Below are 21,881 nucleotides of genomic sequence, written 5' to 3' on the forward strand. Positions count from 1 at the left end.
ACACATTTACTTTGTACACACGGAGAGAGGACAGAATCCATTATACGTATCTACAAAAGAGTTAAAGCAGTTCATCTTCGATAAGTCGGCCACTGTGAAACATTTCCTAATGAAGAATATAGACACAATACTACGATTGTATTAACACTAATTCTGCAGCTTACGCCAGTATCTTTTATTATCTATTTGTTGTTAAACAGAAAATGTTACGGTTGGTTAGTCCCAAGTCAGCTCTAATCAAGTAGACGAAGGGATTTCAGTCGTGACGAAGCCGTCTTTGACTTTGTTTTCCAACAATAGTTCAAAATTTGACATTTTCCAATGTTTAATGAAGAATTTGGTTGCTATATCCGGCAAGTTGAATAAGCACACAAAAAACTTCCTCACTCATAGTCATTGCCTGTAGAGCACCCCACTAGTGGCAAAATATGAAACAGACTAAGAACAGCGGGCAATTCGGCTGGTAGCATTGACACATTATTTTCGATGCCAAAGTTATTGGAATTATTTAAGGGTGACTTTGCGATGCTGAATCTGAAAATGACATTAGTTTCCCTACATTGGCACTAATTTTTGACATGTTTAATGGCCCTATATTTGAGTACTCGCAACACTTAGCCTTTCAAGCCACTCTTATTTTTATGATACAGTTGTGCCTGAATTGATATTTAGGTATTAGGTCATTTAATTAATTGCATTTTACATAATGGAAGTTAGAATATTTGTATTTTTATTAAAACATGTTGACACAAAATGATCATTCTGACATAAAATGCCAAAACATGTATACATTGTAACATTAAAAAACTAACAAAAATTAATCACAAAATATTTGATGACATCTTAAACTAATAATTTTCACGACAATACAATAGCATCGACTAATTAAGAATATTAAAATATATTCGTCCTTCATGTTTATATGATTTTCTTTTGTGTAGCGTAGCAGTCTATAATCGGAATGTTCCAACAGTAGTGAAAATTGTGCGAGTGTTAATCTACAAGTTTAACAACATTTTTTCCATTCATTTCTGTTTATGAACATGTATGCGTGCACAAAACATGCAATAGGTGTACGTACGTACGTGTGTGTATGTGTGTTCGTGTCTATTTATATTATATTACAGTGAGTGTTCCGCCAAACGGAAATTAGCTTGAATATGTGATAAACTTGACACTTACACGATTAAGATTATACTTCCAGTAGAAAGCCTTTTTGGTTCAACAGGCACATGTGGTGTTTTTGGATGACATGGTCCTGAATATTCAAAGCACTGTGGTGAAAATATAAGAAAATTATAAAATTACACACAATTTATAAACTCTCGGTTCTTATATTTTTTGTATTTGTATAAAATGAATTACATATACAGAAATTATTATCAGTATAAAAGATTTTAACTTGTCATTTTTTCTTGCTGATTGCACCTGTAATCAACTATTCATTAAACAGTTCCATTTTCTATGCCGTTTTGTGCATAATCTTGTTTAATTACTTAAATCGTTTCTCATCACCGTGTAAAGATTATGGTTTGCTAATCAGATCCTCCTCGACATAGGCACAGAGCCACAGATTTTGGGAGACGATTAATTGATTAAATCAGTGCTAGTAACTTAACTCGTGTTATATTTTGTTGATCTCAGAGGAATTTGAACGACATAATTTGAACACAGAAGGCAAAGAGCTAGAACAGAAACTTGAAGTATTTATTTGCTTAATGCTCTTACAATTCTCCGTACCCACCTTCCTGTCGAGGTCATAATGAGACCGAAGCAATTTCAGACGATATAATTAAAACGCACTCAACGATGTAATTAAAATAATTTTAGGCATTGCTTCTTGTATTTATTTCTCAGCGCATATTAATTTCTAGCTTCCGATTTCATACTCAATAAATTAAATAAGCTAAAACTAACTTTACTAACTTGCGGCTATTAATTTTATCAAGTAGAAGCTGATAAAGGAACAGAGTAAGACTCTGTTCCTGTTCTGATGTGAATTCTGAAACTAACAGGAAGAAACTAAAGCAGTGCTTTTCAAACTTTTTGCTGGAGCGGAACCCCAAGGAAACATTCCACTGGCTCGGGGAACCCCTGTGCAATAATTTTATAGTCTTATGCACACATATCTGCACAGGAAAATTAAAAATTACTGCGGATTTTGGCAGTTTTTTTAACTTCTTGCGGAACCCCTGGACTGTACTGGCGGAACCCTAAGGTTCCGCGTAACTCTGGTTGAAAACCACTGAACTAGAGTATTGAATTTAGTCTAACGCTTCATATTATTCAGTATGGCATTTCTATAATCTGAATATACTCTTGGGACCCATTTTTCAACTGTAATGTTATCATCAGTTCGAATATGTTTGAGGCACGTTCGAAACGGTGAACAAGCTACTCACTGCGCTTTGTCACGGAAAATATATCCCGTTTGTTAACAAATGGTTTATATACACCTATATCAGTGATAATAATATAATAAATGCGCCCTTTTAAAGCCTAGCCAGACGCATGGGCCCGGTTTCCCGGTTTCAATGGCGTATGTGTTTCCCAGTTGGACGCGGACGCCAGTCCATCGCAGCGTTACTCACTTTTGCCAGCTGAGTGAACTGGAGCAACGACAAATGAAATATTTTGCTCAAGAACACAAAGCGTCGCCCGGTCCAGGAATCGAAACCACAATCTTACGATCATGATACTGACACCCTAACCACTAAGCCATGCACCTCCACTAGATCCGTGATAACTACTCCGAAATGCTTAGCATCTCACGGTTTGGGTAGATGGCACTGCGAGCTGATGTAGGTGTATGCATACCATTTGGCAACAAACGGGATATATTCTCCGTGACAAAACGCAATGAGTAGCTTGTTCACCGGTTCGAACGTGCCTCAAGCATTTTCAGATGAAAATAACATTGCAACCTTACTTATCACGGCTTAGCGCTCCTCCTCCATTATTTCAAATAGTTAAAAATAAATTTGGATGTCAAATATGCTGAGTGCCGCAGGCTATAATGTTTGCTGAGATTTTGTGAGTTTCTACTTAATTAACAGGATGTTTAGGTTGAATTTGTTCATTTGTATAAAAGGAAAAGCAAACACAGTATCCTATCCAAAAATCGAAGTATTTTGTAAAACTTACAAAATATCATCTAGATTATGGCTGAGATATAACGCTTTACTCAAAGTAGCCACCCGCAGCTTCTACCATGGCCTCAAGAAGACTCCAGAACCTGCTGCATGCGTTCCTAACCATATCTCTGAGAAGATCTTCGAACACCGCTTTGAACTTGACCATCCGCTCGGGCTTAATGCTGCAGGCAGAGAGACTGGTGTCTTTTTTTTTAACAGCGCCCTACACATAATAATCTATGAGATTACAATCAGGTAAATCAGGAGACCAGAAAAATTCAGGCGGGAGAAGCCATAAAAATTCTCCAGAAACCACTTCTAACTCTTTCTGGAGGCATGACATGGAGCCTAATTCTGCTACTACACATATGACCTCCCAGCAGCAAATATCTCCAGCAAGGGTTTGACAACAGTCCCCAGAAGTTTCACATAATCGTCTGAATTGAGATTAAGGCCCTATTCAAAGATGTGGGGATGAATTCCGGTATGCGATCGCAGTCAGAAAGCCTGCTGTGTCCCTTCCCGCTGGCCACGGTTTCGTAGTTTTCGTTGTAACTGTCCATGTCACGTTCTACAGCCCGTGCAGTGTTCACAGAGTATTGAGCGGCAGTCAAAATGTCGGCATTTGGATACCCAGCACAAATCATCATGACACAAGGCAATCTTTTTCCAACATTCAGATGGCTTCCAGTCCTCAATATCAGCTAACTTTCATTAAATTACAACTTTTATTTTTATGCTCTCCATCGCCATTAACTGTTCACTAATACATCAGGCTATTTCTGAACAAGGCGACATAAAATATGGTCAAATGTAGCTCGAACATCCTGAAGATGGCACAGTATAAAGTTTAAATTAGAATTAGCAAGTTCAAAAATCATGATTTAGCTAAAACAGATTAAATTTCCAATAGCTAGACATATTTCATCTAGGTCTGAAGAAACAAGTTGAAATGCGATTTTCATCTGAACGAGCTTCAACGTGATTCTTATTCCGAAATATATGCAAAATCTCACTCAAATAACATTAAAAAAGAAACATTAGATAGTGTAATCGATTTAGAAACGATCTGAGGATGGCCATAATCTGACTGCATTTGACAATGAGACTGCTCGATCGAGCCGACTAGGGCTCGAAACTGTTCCACGTCCAAAACAACTAAAACTAAAAGTTACTCACCGGAAATGTACCTAGAGGGCAAATGTCTTTCATCTTGAAATTTGTACGCATATTATCACTACAATTTAGTATGACTACACCAGTACTGCCAAGAAAGAAAAAAAATGGTATATTAATCAATCTACTCCTCAACGCATGCGGGATTTTAGAAATGCATAAACACATAAGACGTAGTTGAATTGTTAATACTTTTAATGTGTAAATTTCGAAGCATCGTGTTAAATTCTAGTCTAGTACTTTTGCATACAAACACATATACATACATACTACTTGCATACAAACAAGTATAGATACATGCGTACATAATTCATAATAGCAATACGTAAAAAAAGCATATTCATACTTCTGTTCTAAAGCATCAATTTCTAATCGGGATAGTTAAGTCGTGCAATGTTTTGTTTTTGAAGTTCAACACCCCTGCGCCTGATTACATTATCGCGAAAGAAAAATGGTAAAAAGAGCAGTGGCTGCAGTACATGAGCTCATTTTAGTCGCGCTCGAAAATCAAAACAGAAAATATTCACACAAGACTGTTTTGATCGAGAGGTATCGTTTATCACGCTTTTTTTTTTCTTTTTCATGTCGTCAGGCGACCAGGAATGAGTCTTACATGAATGGACACAAGTATTTGAATTAAGTACAGCGAAGAAAGAGACATGAATAAAACAAAATCTGCTTTATTTACCACCATGCACCTTATTACGCATCACTTGTTGCGATTTTATGGCAAAGACCGTGATCACTCGCGATTTCCAGCCTCCCTACACTCTGGAGTTTTTCCCTGCAGACTTCCTTTGTTCTCAGTCATTGAATTTTCCTTGAATGGTCACCGATTTCAGGTGGCAGAAGGGATCGAAGAAAATTCTTCACAGAAACTTCGTATTAACGTTAAAGCGTTTTCCAGAGAGTGTTTTAAAATAAAAAAAGTAAAAACAAACAAACAAAAAGACTTGGAAGCGTGGTATCGAAAGTGAAAGGAACTATTTTGAGAGAATGAAAGGTAAAGTTGACTCCCGAGGAATCTGAACTTACAACGTAAAACCAGAAAAAATGCCGCTAAACAATTTTTCCGGCGTAGTAACGATTCTGCCAGCTAGCTGCCTTACAATGCTGTTTAGTATAAAAAATTATAGAGCCTGACATATGGTGGCTGCCCCCTCGTTATCGTGTATGGCCATTGCACGAAGCATAATCAATGTTGTTATCGTGCAATGCCTATGCAAGAAGATTCTTTTAAAGTGAGTCAATCCCACTCACTAAGCAACAGCAGCCATAATCCGAAAAGAAGAACAAGTCAACATCATCGGTAACCACTGAGCCGCAGGTTTTATGTCGGAGTTATCCCAGTAACCTGAGTTACCTTCTCCTAGAAGGATGCCCTAACAAAGTCTAGGAGTCCTTCACTCCCAATGGTTTAACCGCGCGATCGTGTATTCAGTCCGATTATTTCTATGTTCCCGCGTATGATACAGCCTTAAGACTGTTATTGGATGGCCGTTGACTCTCAAGAGTTCTTCCGCCCTTTGACGGGTTTTGTTTTTCATCCCGCAGGATGTCCAATAAACACCCTCCTCACCAAATAAGCTTGGTGGGGTTGCCGATTTAGTCGCCGACGACCCGACCATGCAACAGGTTGCAGTGGGTTACATGTTACCAGTAGCACTCGAAAGTGACCTGACATATACATACATACATACATACACATATACATGCATACATGCACACGCTCACATACATACATTCATACATACATACATACATACATACATACATACATACATACATACACACAGACACATACACACACACACACACACACACACACACACACACACACACACACACACGTATGTGTGTGCCGGTCTTCCTTGGACCTGTCTCTTGCGTCAGTTCAGAACGTCTGCCTTCCTGGTGTTTGTTGCTGAAGAGGAGATAACCATTCTAAAATGGACGCATACATGCCAAAGATTAGGGAATGTTGGAAACTGACTCAGTGTGATTATACTTTACTGTCAGCGCAGAAGCAATACCGAGACTCAAAATCTGAGAGTTTCGTGCGTTGGCACTTCAGATTAATAAAAATATCCAAATACTCGTATTTTGAGCTCTATTTACCCGATTTGCACTAACATAGCTGTATGTATATATATATATATATATATATATATATATATATATATATATATATATATATATATATATATATATATATATATATGTGTGTGTGTGTGTGTGTGTGTGTGTGACCTCGTGTGTACCGTTGGCGATTTTTTTCCTCTGTCTTCCCTTCTCTGGATCTTTCCTTCTCCTATGTTTCCGACGAAGAGCTCCGCTTGAAACGTTAAACCCTCCTTCTTTCCTGAGCGTCCAATAATACTATATTTGTTCCACGTCCTCGCGGTGTTGTGCTTTTTTGTGCTTTCTTGTTTGCATTAACTATATATATATATATATATATATATATATATATATATATATATATATATATATATATATATATATATTTAAAATGAATAAAAGATTTTAACACAATTCCTTTACTTTCAACACATGTTTCGAAGACTGCATATTCTTAATTCACATTATCACTGTGAACATTATGTAGCAAGCCATAGAAAAGTTTTTGTCCGTCTTGAGGCTGATTGATTTTCCTTGTCTTTCCTGATGAGAAGACGGCATAATGCATACTTTATTCCTTCGGAATTAAGAATATGCATGCTTCGAAACATGTGTTGAAAGTAAAGGAATTGTGTTAAAATCCTCGTTCGACTCCATTCTTTTATTCATCTTAAATAATACACAAATTACCACACAAGAACACGGGGTTTCTACCCTTGGCATGTAGCTTCAACCGTGTTTTCTGACGTGAATTTGCTACCCAGGTATCGATTAACCGAATTATCAAAACTAGGATAATTCATTCACCTACTGATATATATATATATATATATATATATATATATATATATATATATATATATATATATATAATGTATATAAGTATTTTCATGTTTTCGTGTACGCAAAACAAGACACGTGAGTCTGTCCTCTATATGCACATACATAAACATATTCCTTTAAGTATAAGCACGCAAACAGAAATACAGGCATATGTGTATATGAAGGCATCGACATACATATTCATAAAAAGAAAACATACCTACTATAGTATATACCAAAGTCATTAGTTTCGAATGTACGAAACGAAGCGCCTGCTTGGAGACCAAGAACGCCGCCGTTCATAGCCATCTACAAAATAAAGTTATGTTTCATTGCAATAGTGGTATAAATTTCTATAATAGATAGAAATCCGGACAAAATAAATTTCGCTGTTTGGTTACGTATCTCTTCATTCAGATTTCAAAATACACTAGGAACAGTCAGTGACTTTTGCATTCGTTCTCTAGGGTTCGATGTAGTAAACACGAATTAAATAATAATATAGATAATTTAACGAGTAAGTTTACTCATGTAATTTGGTTTCGCTATTCAAATTTGTCAAAACTTTCATGCGTCCACGTAAATTAACGGTTCGATGAAGAGACGGAGTGAATAAGTTCAAGGCTTAGAAAAGAAATACTGGTGTCGATTAATTCATTCGACTCAAGGCGGTGCCCCAGCATGGCCGCAGTCTAATGACTGAAACAAGTATGAGATAAAAGAGACAGGGTATGTAATGTATGCAGATTATATATATATATATAAGGGTAATTGGCGGGCAATTTAAATCTGGCTTCTTACATACGTGCATATATATGTATGTTTGGACGTTCGTATATGTAACTACAACGTGTGTTCTGTATATATATATATATATATATATATATATTTGTATTTATGTGCTAATGTGGTATATTCAACTGAAGAAAGCAGAGCTTATTTGAAGCAAAGCTAGAAATCCAGGATCTTGAATTATCCAGTAATATCTTTTTGTTAGTTTATTTTGTCTCTCTGTCTTATCTCGTGGTGCGATTAGAACATTTTAGGGGGTTTTAGAGTCAGGGTTTGACTACTATTTCGACATGGTAAATATCGATATTATCCTTATTTAAATATCGATATTATCCTTATTTATAAATATATATATATATATATATATAATTCCAAGAGAACTAGAGGTTGTGAATCCAACCAACTAAGGGATAATATCTATCCAATATACTGCTTGTAGAATAAACAATTATTAATACACAAGTGTTTTTCCTTTACATGGAAATTACACTACTGAATGTAATAAATGTGTGAAGGTAAACAGTTTTTTACCCTTAATTTATACAGCAATAAGAAAATGCAGGGGATCAAGAGTTGGTATTCATCAACTTTTAAACATTATAGTATGTCTATTTATTTATTTTTTATAAAAACAATTATAACAATATCCATACATTTATAACATATTATGCTTTACGTATATGATATGTAATATATAAAGTACCAGTAATTATTAAAATATATAACGTAGAGCATAGAAAGTAGGATTGTCTGTTACAGCTGTTTCAGACAAGAGGCAAAAAGTACCCCTCACTACTTCCATCCCGTCAGTGAACTGAAGTATTTGGTAGATAAGATTAAGGTACTTGGGTGTGTCTTTGGGCTTCGTCAGTGTTGTCAGTGAACACAAATACACATTCACACTCACACACACATTCATTGCCTTTTATTTGTGTTTATATGTGTCTATGTGTGTGCGTAAGTATTTATTGGTGTGTGTGTGTGTGTGTCACTGTTGAAGTGGCGCCTTCAACTTCACACACACACACACGTTCATTGCTTTTTATTTGTGTGTATGTGTATCTATGTGTGTGCATGAGTATGTATTGGTGTGTGTGTGTGTGTCACTGTTGAAGGCGTTCCTTCAACTCGTTTGTGTATATATTGGCTTAGTGGTATAAGAATGTTTTGAAACTGTGACTATGATGCAAGTTTCGAGTACTTGTCTGTAACCTTTTTTTCTTCTCGTCTTCTAATAGTAATTAGCCAACTTTCTAGGCCCTTCTCACAGCTATCCCGCGTTCAAAAATTATACGGGTATTTTTTTAAAATTTCATTCAATAAATAAGGTTTTTATATAACGCATACATTAATAGAATAAAATATCGGTTTTCCAAATAGCGAATTAAAACTTAAAAGAGAAAGCGAAAGACTTTGCAAATGAAACTGGAATACTCCGCAGTGAATGCAATTAATATTTAAATCTGTGAAGAATTGGACACAGTGAATGCAATGAGTATTTAAATTTGCGAGAAATTGGAGTTACGAAAATTCAAAAAACTTGAGAAATCGAAGTTATAGGAAATTTCTGAGAACATAAATTTATTAAAATATTTTCAGACGGTCGATCCTTTTGATAATTGCTTCCTTTTATTACTTTTAATAATTGTTACATACGTAATTAATAAGCAACATTTCCATAGTTAATAGCTTCAAAATGTGCAAATTTTTTGTATTTTTAGCCAGTCGAAAGCCACAGACATATAGGTACCTGTTTTTATAGTAACAGGACATGCATTGGGAATTTTCCTGTATAAAACATGTATATTTACCAAATATTTCATTTGTTTACGATTTGATTTTCTGCTCTTAAAACTACATAGCGTATTGTTTACTCTCTTTTCGCATTAAATGCATATTGAATACTCAAAACTACGAAATATATTTGTTCTTTACTGAAATGTTTGGTTATTTTCGCTTATTAAATACTTAAAACACGTGCTATCGTCGCAATGCTGACATTATTGTTTTGTCGTCTTACGATAGCAGTCATGCACGAAATGACAAGTCCCAAATCTTGTTTTCTGACAGAGTGAAAATGATCAAACTTTAAATCTCTGCAACTTAAAAAAAAAATCGGAGACAAGTAAATTAGGTCCGCAGATTTAACGTGAAAAATTATATCAAAACATCAAATTTGGAAATATTCACTTAATTTTAACATTTCAAAAAGTGCAGCCAAACAAAAAAGATCCAAATAGGGATCCACAAAAATATTTTAAGGGTCCCTGAAAAAAATTTGCTTTAGATTTATGTATTGGTATGTATTGCAAGAAACAGCTATGGAAAGTTCTGAAAAAGCTTGGTACACCTGACAAGATGTGGAATGTTATAATCTTCTTTCATGAGGAAATGAAGGCTGCTCTCGTGTCCGGTGGGGAATCTTCGGCTTCTTTTGACGTTAGAAACGGCACAAAGCAAGGTTGTGTTATAGCTCCTGTTTTGTTTGCACTCTTCTTTTCAGAGATGCTGAGTTATGCTTTTGGCGACATACAAAGTGGTGTCAAATCCCAGTTTCGAACAAGTGGCGGACTATTCAATCATCAGCATTTCAAAGCCAGAACACTGCTACGCACCAGCATCATTCGTGATATACTTTCTGCAGATGCTGCTGCACTAGTAGCGACTTCATTAGAGGAAGCTCAGGAACCTCTAGACCAGTTTCTGCTGTGTAAAGCCTTTGGTTTGACCATCAACATAAAGAAAATAGAAGCACTCCATCAACCTTGCCCTACTCTTAAACAGATTCGAAGTGTCAAGCTGAAGCCACTGGTTCATAATTTTCCTGACAATTTTGAGAAATCATTTACATATCTTGATAATAAAGTGAAAGTAGAGCGCTTCCCTTCGTGATGAAATCGTCAACCGTCTTGTAAAGGCAACCAAAGCATTTGGCAAAGTCCGCCATCGCCTATGGAATGAAAAGGGTATCAAACTTGATAACAAACTACAGGTCTATAAAGCAGCCATTAGAATCGTGGATATCCTATAGACGACACATTAACTAACTAGACATCTTCCATAAAGACTGCCTGAGGACAATCTGCAGTTATTCACTAAAAAACAGAGTTTCTAATGCCGACTTGTTTAGCAAGTGTAACATTGGTGGAACTGAGAGCTTCCTTATACAATCACAATTGCGCTGGGCAGGCCATGTCATCAGAATGAGTGACGAAAGAATACACAAAGTCAGTTTGAGAATGGGCTCAGGAACGTTGTTCGACCATGGCCCAGCTATAAGGACAAGCTGAAGAGTAACCTCTTAGAAATGAAGATAGCTCGCAACACCTTTGAGCAAACAGCCCTGGAACGGACAAATTGGAAATTGTTATTTCAAAATAGTATTAAAAATCTTGCTACAACCAGCATTAACAGGCTTCGGGGTGCAAGGCAAAGGAGAAAGGTGGCTGCAAATATACCACCGGCACTGGCCTGTAATCTTCATACTTGCAACATCTGCAGCCTTTGTAAATCGTTGGCAGGACTTAAATGTCACATTCGATATAAGCATTATGACTGACAAAGAAAGAGTACGTTGCCGGAGCCTCATACAACGAAACCAACGGGAGAGTCCAGCATAAATAAACATACATACATATATATATATGTGTGTGTGTGTGGATGAATGTATATGGATGAGTGTATATTTGTTTCTGCGTATATGTTTGTCCACCCACTACCGTTGCTGGTTTGTTTACGCTGTCGCAACTTAGCGGTTTGGCAAAAGATATCGATATCATGAGTACTAGATTTATAGAAAAAAAAGTAGTGGTTGATTTGGTTGACCAACCTCATCAAGGTGGTGCCCCAGTATGGCCGTGTGGTCTCAATGCAATGATAAAGCAATTAAATAATGTAAGATAAATCATATGTAAGTAAAACAAGGGCCATTTAAAAGAACAACATCAGGAAATTTGTATTAAATATACACATTAAAGCAAGCATCACTTACTGCAACATCTTTTGTATGACCGACTGTATAACCTGTACAGGGATTCCAAGAACAATTTTCAAATTGTGAATTAGTCGTGAATCTTTGAAGAGAAAAGGAAAAATATGTATATTAAATACAGAAGTAGTGTTTGCAAAAATTTGAATATAAACATTGACTTGACTACTAAAGGTTCAAGTGAAAATATTGGCAGTATAATTTTGTCAAAACTGTTCTCTGTGTTGCATCTTTACTGACACGCTGAGAGAACTATTTCGCACAACTGATGTAATGCATCAATTTGTGCTTGTTTATATAAATTGTATATAACGTGTTATTTTTGTGAAGAGATTGGCGCAGGTGTGGTCGTGTGATAAGAAGCTTGCTTTCCAAACTCATGGTTCTGAATTCTGTTCCATTGCGTGGTACCTTGGGCAATTGTCTTCTACTATAGCTTCAGGCCTACCAAAGGCTTGTGAGTGGATTTGGTAGACAGAAAATAAAAGAAGCCTGTTGTATATATTTGTGTGCGTGTGTATGTATGTATATATATATATATATATATATATATATATATATATATATATATATATATATATATATATATATAGGAAAAAAGCAACAAGAATGGATCAATATTTCGGTACGATTGTTTCGTACGAAGACATCTTTATTTAGGCTACAAAAATTGCAGTAAATATAAGTGGCCCGTACTCATCAGCCGAAAAAACATCTGAGATCTCCAAACATCAAAGGGGGTGATGTTACACTCGTGAAACATCATGGAAAGTTCTATAAAAGTGAGATTTAGATAACAAATGGATTTCTAAAAGTTCTTTTAGTATTGCACAGTCATATATCAGGTTTTAAAGAATTTTTTAAAACCTCTTAGTTTTCCAGAAAGTGAAGATGAAAGTTTGATTCCTGGAGACATGATGAGAGGTATCGTACTCACAGAATATGTATTTATCCATATATAGTTCATAGTAAAGTGTGATTCAAGCTGTGTGAAGATATTTTGGATACATTTGTGAGAGTTTCTTAAAACTGCTATGTTAGAATCCGAAAAAGTTGTAGGAGGGTCAGTGAAGCGTAGAGACAGTCATATAGTGGAGACGAACTGACTGATATAGAAATCTGCAAGAATCACAGAGCTTAAAGGAGGAATGTTAAATTTGACCACCTACTGTTGTTAATTGCTATATAAAGAGGAAATTGGAAGGTGAAAAGGGGGGGTGAAAGGTTGTTTCTATAGGAAAACATCTTAGCGTATTTAGTGCAATATTCGAACGGAGGTAATTTAATTTGTCCCTAGTAATAATAAATTGAACATTTAAAGGATCAAAAAGAAAATTAATATGTTCTTTAAAGATTTCAACCTTAGCATAACCTATGAACCAGGCACTAAAATAGTCAATTTTCTAGATATTACATTAGACCTTAACTCTAAGCTACATTGCCCATTTAGAAAAGAAGGTGAAATCACTAGTTACGTAAATAAATTATCAAATCATCCCCCAAATCTAATTAAATCTTTGATTAGAAATATTTCCGTAAGAATATCCAAATTATCATCCAATTTTGATATATTTAACTCTCATTCGGAGCATTATAATGCGGTGTTATCTAGGGCAGGATACAACCAAAAAATTACCTTTATTGATAAAGAGAGCTTACAAATTCATAATAATAGAAGTAGCAATAACCACGTAAACAACACGTAGGGATCGCGCCGATAATAGACGTAGAAGTAGATTTAATGTGACATCTAATCTAAATGCTAATAAGAACAAGGATAAGAACATAGACCAAAACATAGGTAACTCTGATAAGATAATTTTAGATAAAACTAAGAAGCATACAATTAGTAACATTGATGAAAAGAACTTACATATCCCTAATAAAAAAAAGTAACAATTGCCACGTAAACAACAATAGAGATTACGCCAGAAATAATAGTAGAAGTAGATTTACGATGACAAAATATCCTAATGAAAATAAGAATAATAATAAGAACATTGAACAGAGAACAGGTAATACGGATAAGATAAACTTTGATAAAACTAAGAAACATGCAAATAAGAACATTAATAAATACAACGACTCTGGTGAGAGTAGGAACGATTCAAATAACCCCAATTCTAATTCTAGGAAATTTAATAAGAAGGACATAATGTGGCTGAATAGCCCTTTCAACTGTGCGGTTTTATCAGATATTCAGAGTAGATTCAAAATAATTCTAGAAAGAACTTCCCATCCTCTCATAGATATCATAAAATTATTTCTAAAATAACTGTCAGAATTTCTTATTCAACCCTCCCAAATATGTCCACTTTAATAACCAAGATCAATAATAATAAAATTAAACTAGCCAGGAAAAATTTTAATAATAGCAATAAAAATACAAATAGAAATTGTAGTAACATTACTGAAATTAATAATAGCCACAATAAAATAATGAATATCATAACATAAGTATAACCAATAGCTATAGAATTGCTAGTAATAATAATAACACAAATAGGAACAATTATGTTAATAATACGAATAATACCAAGAGTGAAAATACCGAGAATGAAGGCAACAATGATATCTAAAATAACACTATACATTTAGAAACTAATACTGGCAACAATAGTAACAACATCAACAATATTAGTAATGATGGTAGGGTTATAGAATCAAATGATAGTGTAGGAATACCGATAAATGATAATACTACTTTAGATAATAACATCAACTACAATAACGATAACTCTATTTAAGATAGCAGCAGTAACCAAAATAACGAAAAATATACTCATAATGTTTTGAGTAACAGTAATATGAGACTTCTATCCTCGAGTAATTCCACATCGAATTATAATCCCCCTAGGTGTAACTGTAGAATTAGATCAAAATGCCCGGCGCCTGGTCTATGCGGGTTAAATAACGTAATCTACAAATGCACCACAGATAATAACAAATTTACCTATTTAGGATGTACTATAAATTTTGAAAAAACGCCTTAGTAACCATCTCTCTTCTTTCAAATTACGTCATAAAGCTGATAGCACCACTCTTTCAAGTAAAATCTGAGAACTAAAAAACAATAATATTAAGTATAACCTTAATTGGGAACTAGTTAGAAGAGCGATACCTTATAAAAATAGCAGAGTTGGTTGTCAACTTTGCTCCATGGAAACATTTGAAATACTAATGAATAGAAAAAATGATATTTTATTGAATACCGGATAGAATTGGGTCCTTCTTGTATCCACGCTAGGATTAAGATTCTTAAATATTTTAAATGATAACAGTATATAAAAATCACTTTGAATAAAGCAATACTCTTACATATTATATATTATATATTTAATTAGAAAGCTACGATCTCATTAGCTATGGTTATATTCTCTCTCTAACTGTACTAGGTGATACTTATAGATATAAATTAGTTGATTAGAAACTCTCATTCTATTAGACTATGTAGATAATTTAAATTATTTCTTTCTAATTTTTAGTCTAGTTTAAGTAAACCTAATTATAGAAAATTGGTTAATTAGACTTCTTAGGTCTTTTCTATACTACTAATAAATGTTGCTAATCCCAGATCTATAATATAACGGTTTTTCATTATGAAAAATAACTCTATTTCCTTTCTTCTGACCTCTTATTGTATTCCCATAACCTGGCAATGTATTAATAGTAACATTAATAAATAAAGAAATAAATTAAATGATCTCCGTTCGAATATTGCACTAAATACGCTAAGATGTTATCCCATAGAAACAACCTTTGACCCCCCCCCCCCCTTTTTCACCTTCCAATTTCCTCTTTATATAGCAATTAACAACAGTAGGTGGTCAAATTTAACATTCCTCCTTTAAGCTCTGTGATTCTTGCAGATTTCTATATCAGTCAGTTCGTCTCCACTATATGACTGTCTCTACGCTTCACTGACCCTCCTACAACTTTTTCGGATTCTAACATAGCAGTTTTGAGAAACTCTCACAAATGTATCCAAAATATCTTCACACAGCTTGAATCACACTTTACTATGAACTATATATGGATAAATACATATTCTGTGAGTACGATACATCTCATCATATCTCCAGGAATCAAACTTTCTCCAATATGGATGGATTTACATCTTCACTTTCATCTTCACTTTCTGGAAAACTAAGAGGTTTTAAAAAATTCTTTAAAACCTGATATATGACTGTGCAATACTAAAAGAACTTTTAGAAGTCCATTTGTTATCTAAATCTCACTTTTATAGAACTTTCCATGATGTTTCACGAGTGTAACATCACTCCCTTTGATGTTTGGAGATCTCAGATGTTTTTTCGGCTGATGAGTACGGGTCACTTATATTTACTGTAATTTTTGTAGCCTAAATAAAGATGGCTTCGTACGAAACAATTGTACCGAAATATTGATCCATTCTTGTTGCTTTTTTCCTATTTATAATCACCCTGCATTGTCGTATGGTTAACACCATATAGATTTCTGGTGCATCCAAGTTAAGTACCATATTCATGTGAATTCAACAGAACTCACTTGAATCTTAATTGCTTGTACCGTATATATACATACATATATATACATATATATATATATACATATATATATATATTTATATATATATATATATATATATATATATATATATATATATATATATATATATATATATATATATATATATATATATACACATATATATATATATATATATATATATATATATTATATATATATATATAGATAAGAAAGTTGGTTTGTGAAAGCACGTGGTTGAGTATATAGAAAATAGTAAAAAGTGAAAAAACTACCTCCCCTTATTTAGAACTCTTTTAAACATAAACATAACGATAACTCTATTCAACATAAACATAACGTCGTAAGAAATTTGAAAAGCTAAACACGAAACCGGGCTTTCTTCTAAACTATGTCATTGTAAGGAAAAAAAAAATTTTTAATATTCTTCAGACATATTGACGCAAATATATATTTTTTTAACTTTTAAGCCTTCTGTAGTTTTTTCACTTTTTACTATTTTCTATATATATATATATATATATATATATATATATATATATACATATACATATGTGTGTGTGTTTCTCCCCTCCACCACCACTGCTTGAGAACCGTTGTTGGTGTGTTTACATCTCTGTAATTTAGCGGTTGGGCAAAGGGGAATGATAAAATAAATACTAGACTTTAAAAATAAGTTCTGTGGCCAATTTGTTCGACTAAACCCCTTTAAAGCAATGCTCCAGTATGGCTTCCATCAAATATGCCTGAAACTAGTAAAAGAATAAAAGAATAAAATGTTCTGAGTCAAATTCTACCATTTTCTGATACACAAAACGTGATTGATTTTTAGTTGAATTTGTGAAATGTCAGCGCTATCAGGAAAACGCTGCAATTACAAAAGGGGGAATCATCAAAAGTGTCATAATCCTTATTAAAAACATCTGCAACACTTAAAGACTGAAAATCATTCTGTAACTTTATGGTTCTGTATGGAAGTGTAATAGACGGATACATTTACTTTGGACAATCAACATATAGACGGTGGAGTGAACCTCAGTTAAAATCCTTGCTGCTTGCAGTATAGCAATTGACTTAATCCATGGCTGAGAAAAGAAACATGTATATATAAACTCAAGTATATAAAACCCCTTTGAGCATTGATCAATGCGGCTGAATAACACCGGCATAAGTCGTGATGGGTTATGTGATAGTCGGAGGAGGGTGAGAGAGAGAGAGAGAGAGAGAGAGAGAGAGAGAAGAGAAATTAAAAGAAGCAGAGTAAAGGAAAGACAGAGTGGCACAAAAATATTTCAAGAATATTTCTACAGATGGGTTAAACATAAATGAGTGCGATTATCAGGATTAAATAAAAAGACAACAAACGGAAAATATGACATACCTATATATAATTACATACACACACATATGTATAGAAATGTCTTTCTCTCTCTCTCTCTCTCTCTCTCTCTATATATATATATATATATATATATATATATATATATATATATCACTGGTCCTACATAGTTATATTGAAGATGCCACACAGTGGCTCTGTACCTGAAATCACGTGGTTGTGAAACGAACTTTTTAACATCACAGCCATGTCTGGTCCTATAAGTAAGGTAACATTTAGTAAATTTGGCCATCTATCTATCTATCTACCTATCTATCTATCTATCTATCTATCTATCTATCTATCTATCTATCTATCTATCTATATATATATATATATATATATTAATCTCTCTTCGCTCTTATACGCCATTTGGTCTCAACTCTCCCCCCCCTCCTCATCTAACCCCCCTCTCCCCCTCCTCACCTATCCTTTCTCCCCCCGACCCTACTTCTTCAGTCCTTCATCCTTTCACCCCCACTCCCCTTCCCTTCTTCCCTCTTTCTCCTCCCTCTTCCCCTTCCCTCTGCTCCCTCACTCCCTCTCTCCCCTTTCTCTCTCTCCCCCTCTCCCTCTTTCCTCCTCCTCATCCCCCTCCTCCCCTTCCTTCTCCCCCATCCTCTCCTCTTCCCCCCTCCTCCTCCCCTCTTCCCCCCCCTTCTCCCCCTCTTCTCCCCCTCCCCCTCTTCTCCTCACTACACCACATGACTTTACACATCACATCACATATGATGTGCCATACTAATACACACACCAACTAATACATACTAATACGTACTAATACATACTAGTACATACTAATACTTACACCAACCCTATACATACACACGTCCAGACCCCGCATACGCACTTATACTCTCTCTCACACACACACACACACCTATACATACCAATACGTACTAATACATACTAATACATACTAATACATACACCAACCCCATACATACGCACGTCCAGACCAATCCTACGCACTAATACTCTCTCATACACACACACACACACACACACACACCCTTATACATACTAATACATACACCAACCCTATACATACACACATCCAGACCCCTCCCACGCACTTTTAGCTGGTCCCTCAACCCTTTTATCAACCCTATTATCTCCCCTTATTTCGCTCTCGCGTCTCATGTTTGATCTTTGACCTCTGGCCGAAATCAGATCGCCATGTTGATTCGTTAGCTACTGCACGCATTTTTTCTCTCCTTCTTTCTGTGTTTTTCTCTCTCTGTGTATCTTCTGTTGAAGAGCGTAGGCTCGAAACGTTAAAGACTTGTTTTATTTATATTTCCTGAGCGCCATACTAATACAATTGTTCGTTTGTTTTCCACCTGCCTTCGTCTTTTGTTTATTTTCATAAAGCTTCCCGTTATATATATATATATATATATATATATATATATCTGTCTGTCTGTCTGTCTGTCTGTCTGTCTGTCTGTCTGTCTAGATAGATAGATAGATAGATAGATAGATAGATAGATAGATAGATAGATAGATAGATAGATAGATAGATAGATAGATAGATATAGATTCATATAAGTATGTGTGTAGGTTTTATGTATGTATGCATGTACGTTTATCAGTCAGGAAGTCCACTTGACATTCAGTCAGTTTTCATAAAATTTACTTGTCTGTGTTTTTTTTCTCCTGAGGGTGGGGCGAACAAACTTTTATTAACCATAAATTTTTATAGGAAGAAAAGAAAAGGAAGAAAAAGATTAAATTGTGGAGAAAGATCCCAGAGTTACTTCAACAAGGAAATAAAGAAAAAGAAGAAAGGTGGGTGGAGCGAATTCAGTCACAAATGATTGAGGATGTGGTGAAAGTAACAGATTGTACAGCCCAGTTCAAATGGTATGTTCAGTCGCACCTTGCAGACACAATTGCAAAGGCGTTGTTGGGAAGAACGGCCTGCGACACTTGCTGCAACAACCACCCCTCCACGCAGGTCTTATTTCTCAGAAGAGCTGCTATTATCCCTATTTTACGGAGGAAATCAGCAGTGTAGGGTTCAAGAACACCTACGTACTCAATGGCGACTAGTACAAACACAGTCAGGCCCCTTTATATATCTTCCTCTCCTCTGTGTTAAGGGTGTCGGTAGCTGGGTTGACACCGATGCAGCAAGGTTGGAGACGGAAAATGTGTAGCAGTGTATTGCGGATAAGAATAAGGATCTGCCTCCCTCGTATGGAAAGAGGGTCACTATGTCGAGGCACTCACCATCCCAGTGATCAAGACCTACTGGCTCTCGTTGTGACGGGAAGCCGATTGCATCGAAGTCCCTTCTGATGATTATTGCTCAGAGTGCTGTTTCAGGGATCAGACCTGTGTTATGATTGCTGTGTTCATCTTTAAAAATTTGTATCGTTAAAACATACATATCTAGTTATGGTTTAAGTTATTGTGCCTCGTGCAATTATATTAGACAGGGATCAATTCGATTACAAAAATAGTATTATAATAGGCGCAGGAGTGGCTGTGTGGTAAGTAGCTTGCTAACCAACCACATGCGTGGCATCTTGTGCGAGTGTCTTCTGCTATAGCCCCGGGCCGACCAATGCCTTGTGAGTGGATTTGGTAGACGGAAACTGAAAGAAGCCTGCCGTATATGTATATATATGTATATATATATATATATATATATATATATATATATATATATATATATATATATATATATATATATATATATATATATGTGTGTGTGTGTGTATATATTTGTGTGTCTGTGTTTGTCCCCCTAGCATTGCTTGACAACCGATGCTGGTGTGTTTACGTCCCCGTCACTTAGCGGTTCGGCAAAAGAGACCGATAGAATAAGTACTGGGCTTACAAAGAATAAGTCCCGGGGTCGATTTGCTCGACTAAAGGCAGTGCTCCATCATGGCCGCAGTCAAATGACTGAAACAAGTAGAAGAGAGTATACCTCCTCATGTAGCAAACTAGCTTCACACAAAACTATTCGTTTTAACAACTAAAGTGAAGTAATAATATACGTAATTGTCATAAGATATAAAAAAGTGCGTTACCTTGGTCTTGGTTTAGTATCAAGAAAATGTAGATTAATTTCTGTACCATCTTGAAAAGTACATGAACAGCTATCCTTTTTTAGACATATTCCACCTGCTGATATTGATTTTGTTCTTAAATTATGTCCATTGCTATAGCACGATACTTGTAGGATACCATGTAAAATATACAGTATAAAGAAGCAGAGCGAATGGTGAGACATTGTTTTGGTCTCCAGCAACAATTTCGTAGATAAAATAGTAAGAAAGAGATTTCAAATCTTATGTACTTCAGGGCAACTTAACCTAATGCTTGTTGTTTGTTATTATGGAAAATATGAGTAAGGTAGTGACATGAAATAGATAAAAGAAAATGTTGTTATTACTAACGGTATTTAGTGAAAAGTAAAATGTACCTAATCTACTTTCTTACTTTGCTAACATTTTAAGTCACGCTCGAGTGAATTGTAACTTGTAAGTAATTTGAAAGCTGTCGTATCTATAATACAGAAAATCGGAAAACCCAGAGCTCTCTTATACACATATTAGCTTATCAACATTAAGTGTATTTCGTAAGCGGCCATACACATATTTTTAGCTGGTGTATGAATAGTTTGCATAAAAATGATCTTTGCCGCGTATCTAGATATCCAACAATGTAACTCTCTTTGTCATTCTTTCCTTCTTTCTTTCTTTCTTTCTTTCTTTCTTTCTTTCTTTCTTTCTTTCTTTTTTTCTTTCTTTCTTTCTTCCTTTTTTCTCTTTCTTTCTTTCTTTTTTCTTTCTTTTTTCTTTCTTTCTTTCTTTTTCTTTCTTTCTTCTTTCTTTCTTTCTTTCTTTCTTTCTTTCTTTCTCTCTCTCTCTCTCTCTGCTGTATCTTTCTCTCTCTCAATATGTATGTCTATATACTTACACACACA

At 35.0% G+C, this 21,881-nt stretch overlaps 1 protein-coding gene across 1 annotated transcript in view; it reads right to left on the bottom strand.

The window, feature by feature from the left end:
- Positions 1-21,534, bottom strand: part of LOC115219638 — a 25,771-nt gene extending 4,237 nt beyond the window's left edge. Inside the window, exons 1-5 of the mRNA XM_029789801.2 lie at positions 20,983-21,534; positions 12,037-12,118; positions 7,474-7,562; positions 4,314-4,398; positions 1,183-1,274 (exon numbers count right to left, since the gene is read on the bottom strand). Of these exons, the coding sequence (XP_029645661.1) occupies positions 1,183-1,274; positions 4,314-4,398; positions 7,474-7,562; positions 12,037-12,118; positions 20,983-21,185 (551 nt within the window). The 5' untranslated portion in view covers positions 21,186-21,534. The remainder of the gene's footprint in view (positions 1-1,182; positions 1,275-4,313; positions 4,399-7,473; positions 7,563-12,036; positions 12,119-20,982) is intronic.
- Positions 21,535-21,881: the final 347 nt, after the last annotated feature.

The sequence above is a fragment of the Octopus sinensis genome, linkage group LG1 (assembly GCF_006345805.1).
Source record: "Octopus sinensis linkage group LG1, ASM634580v1, whole genome shotgun sequence".
Lineage (NCBI taxonomy): Eukaryota > Metazoa > Mollusca > Cephalopoda > Octopoda > Octopodidae > Octopus > Octopus sinensis.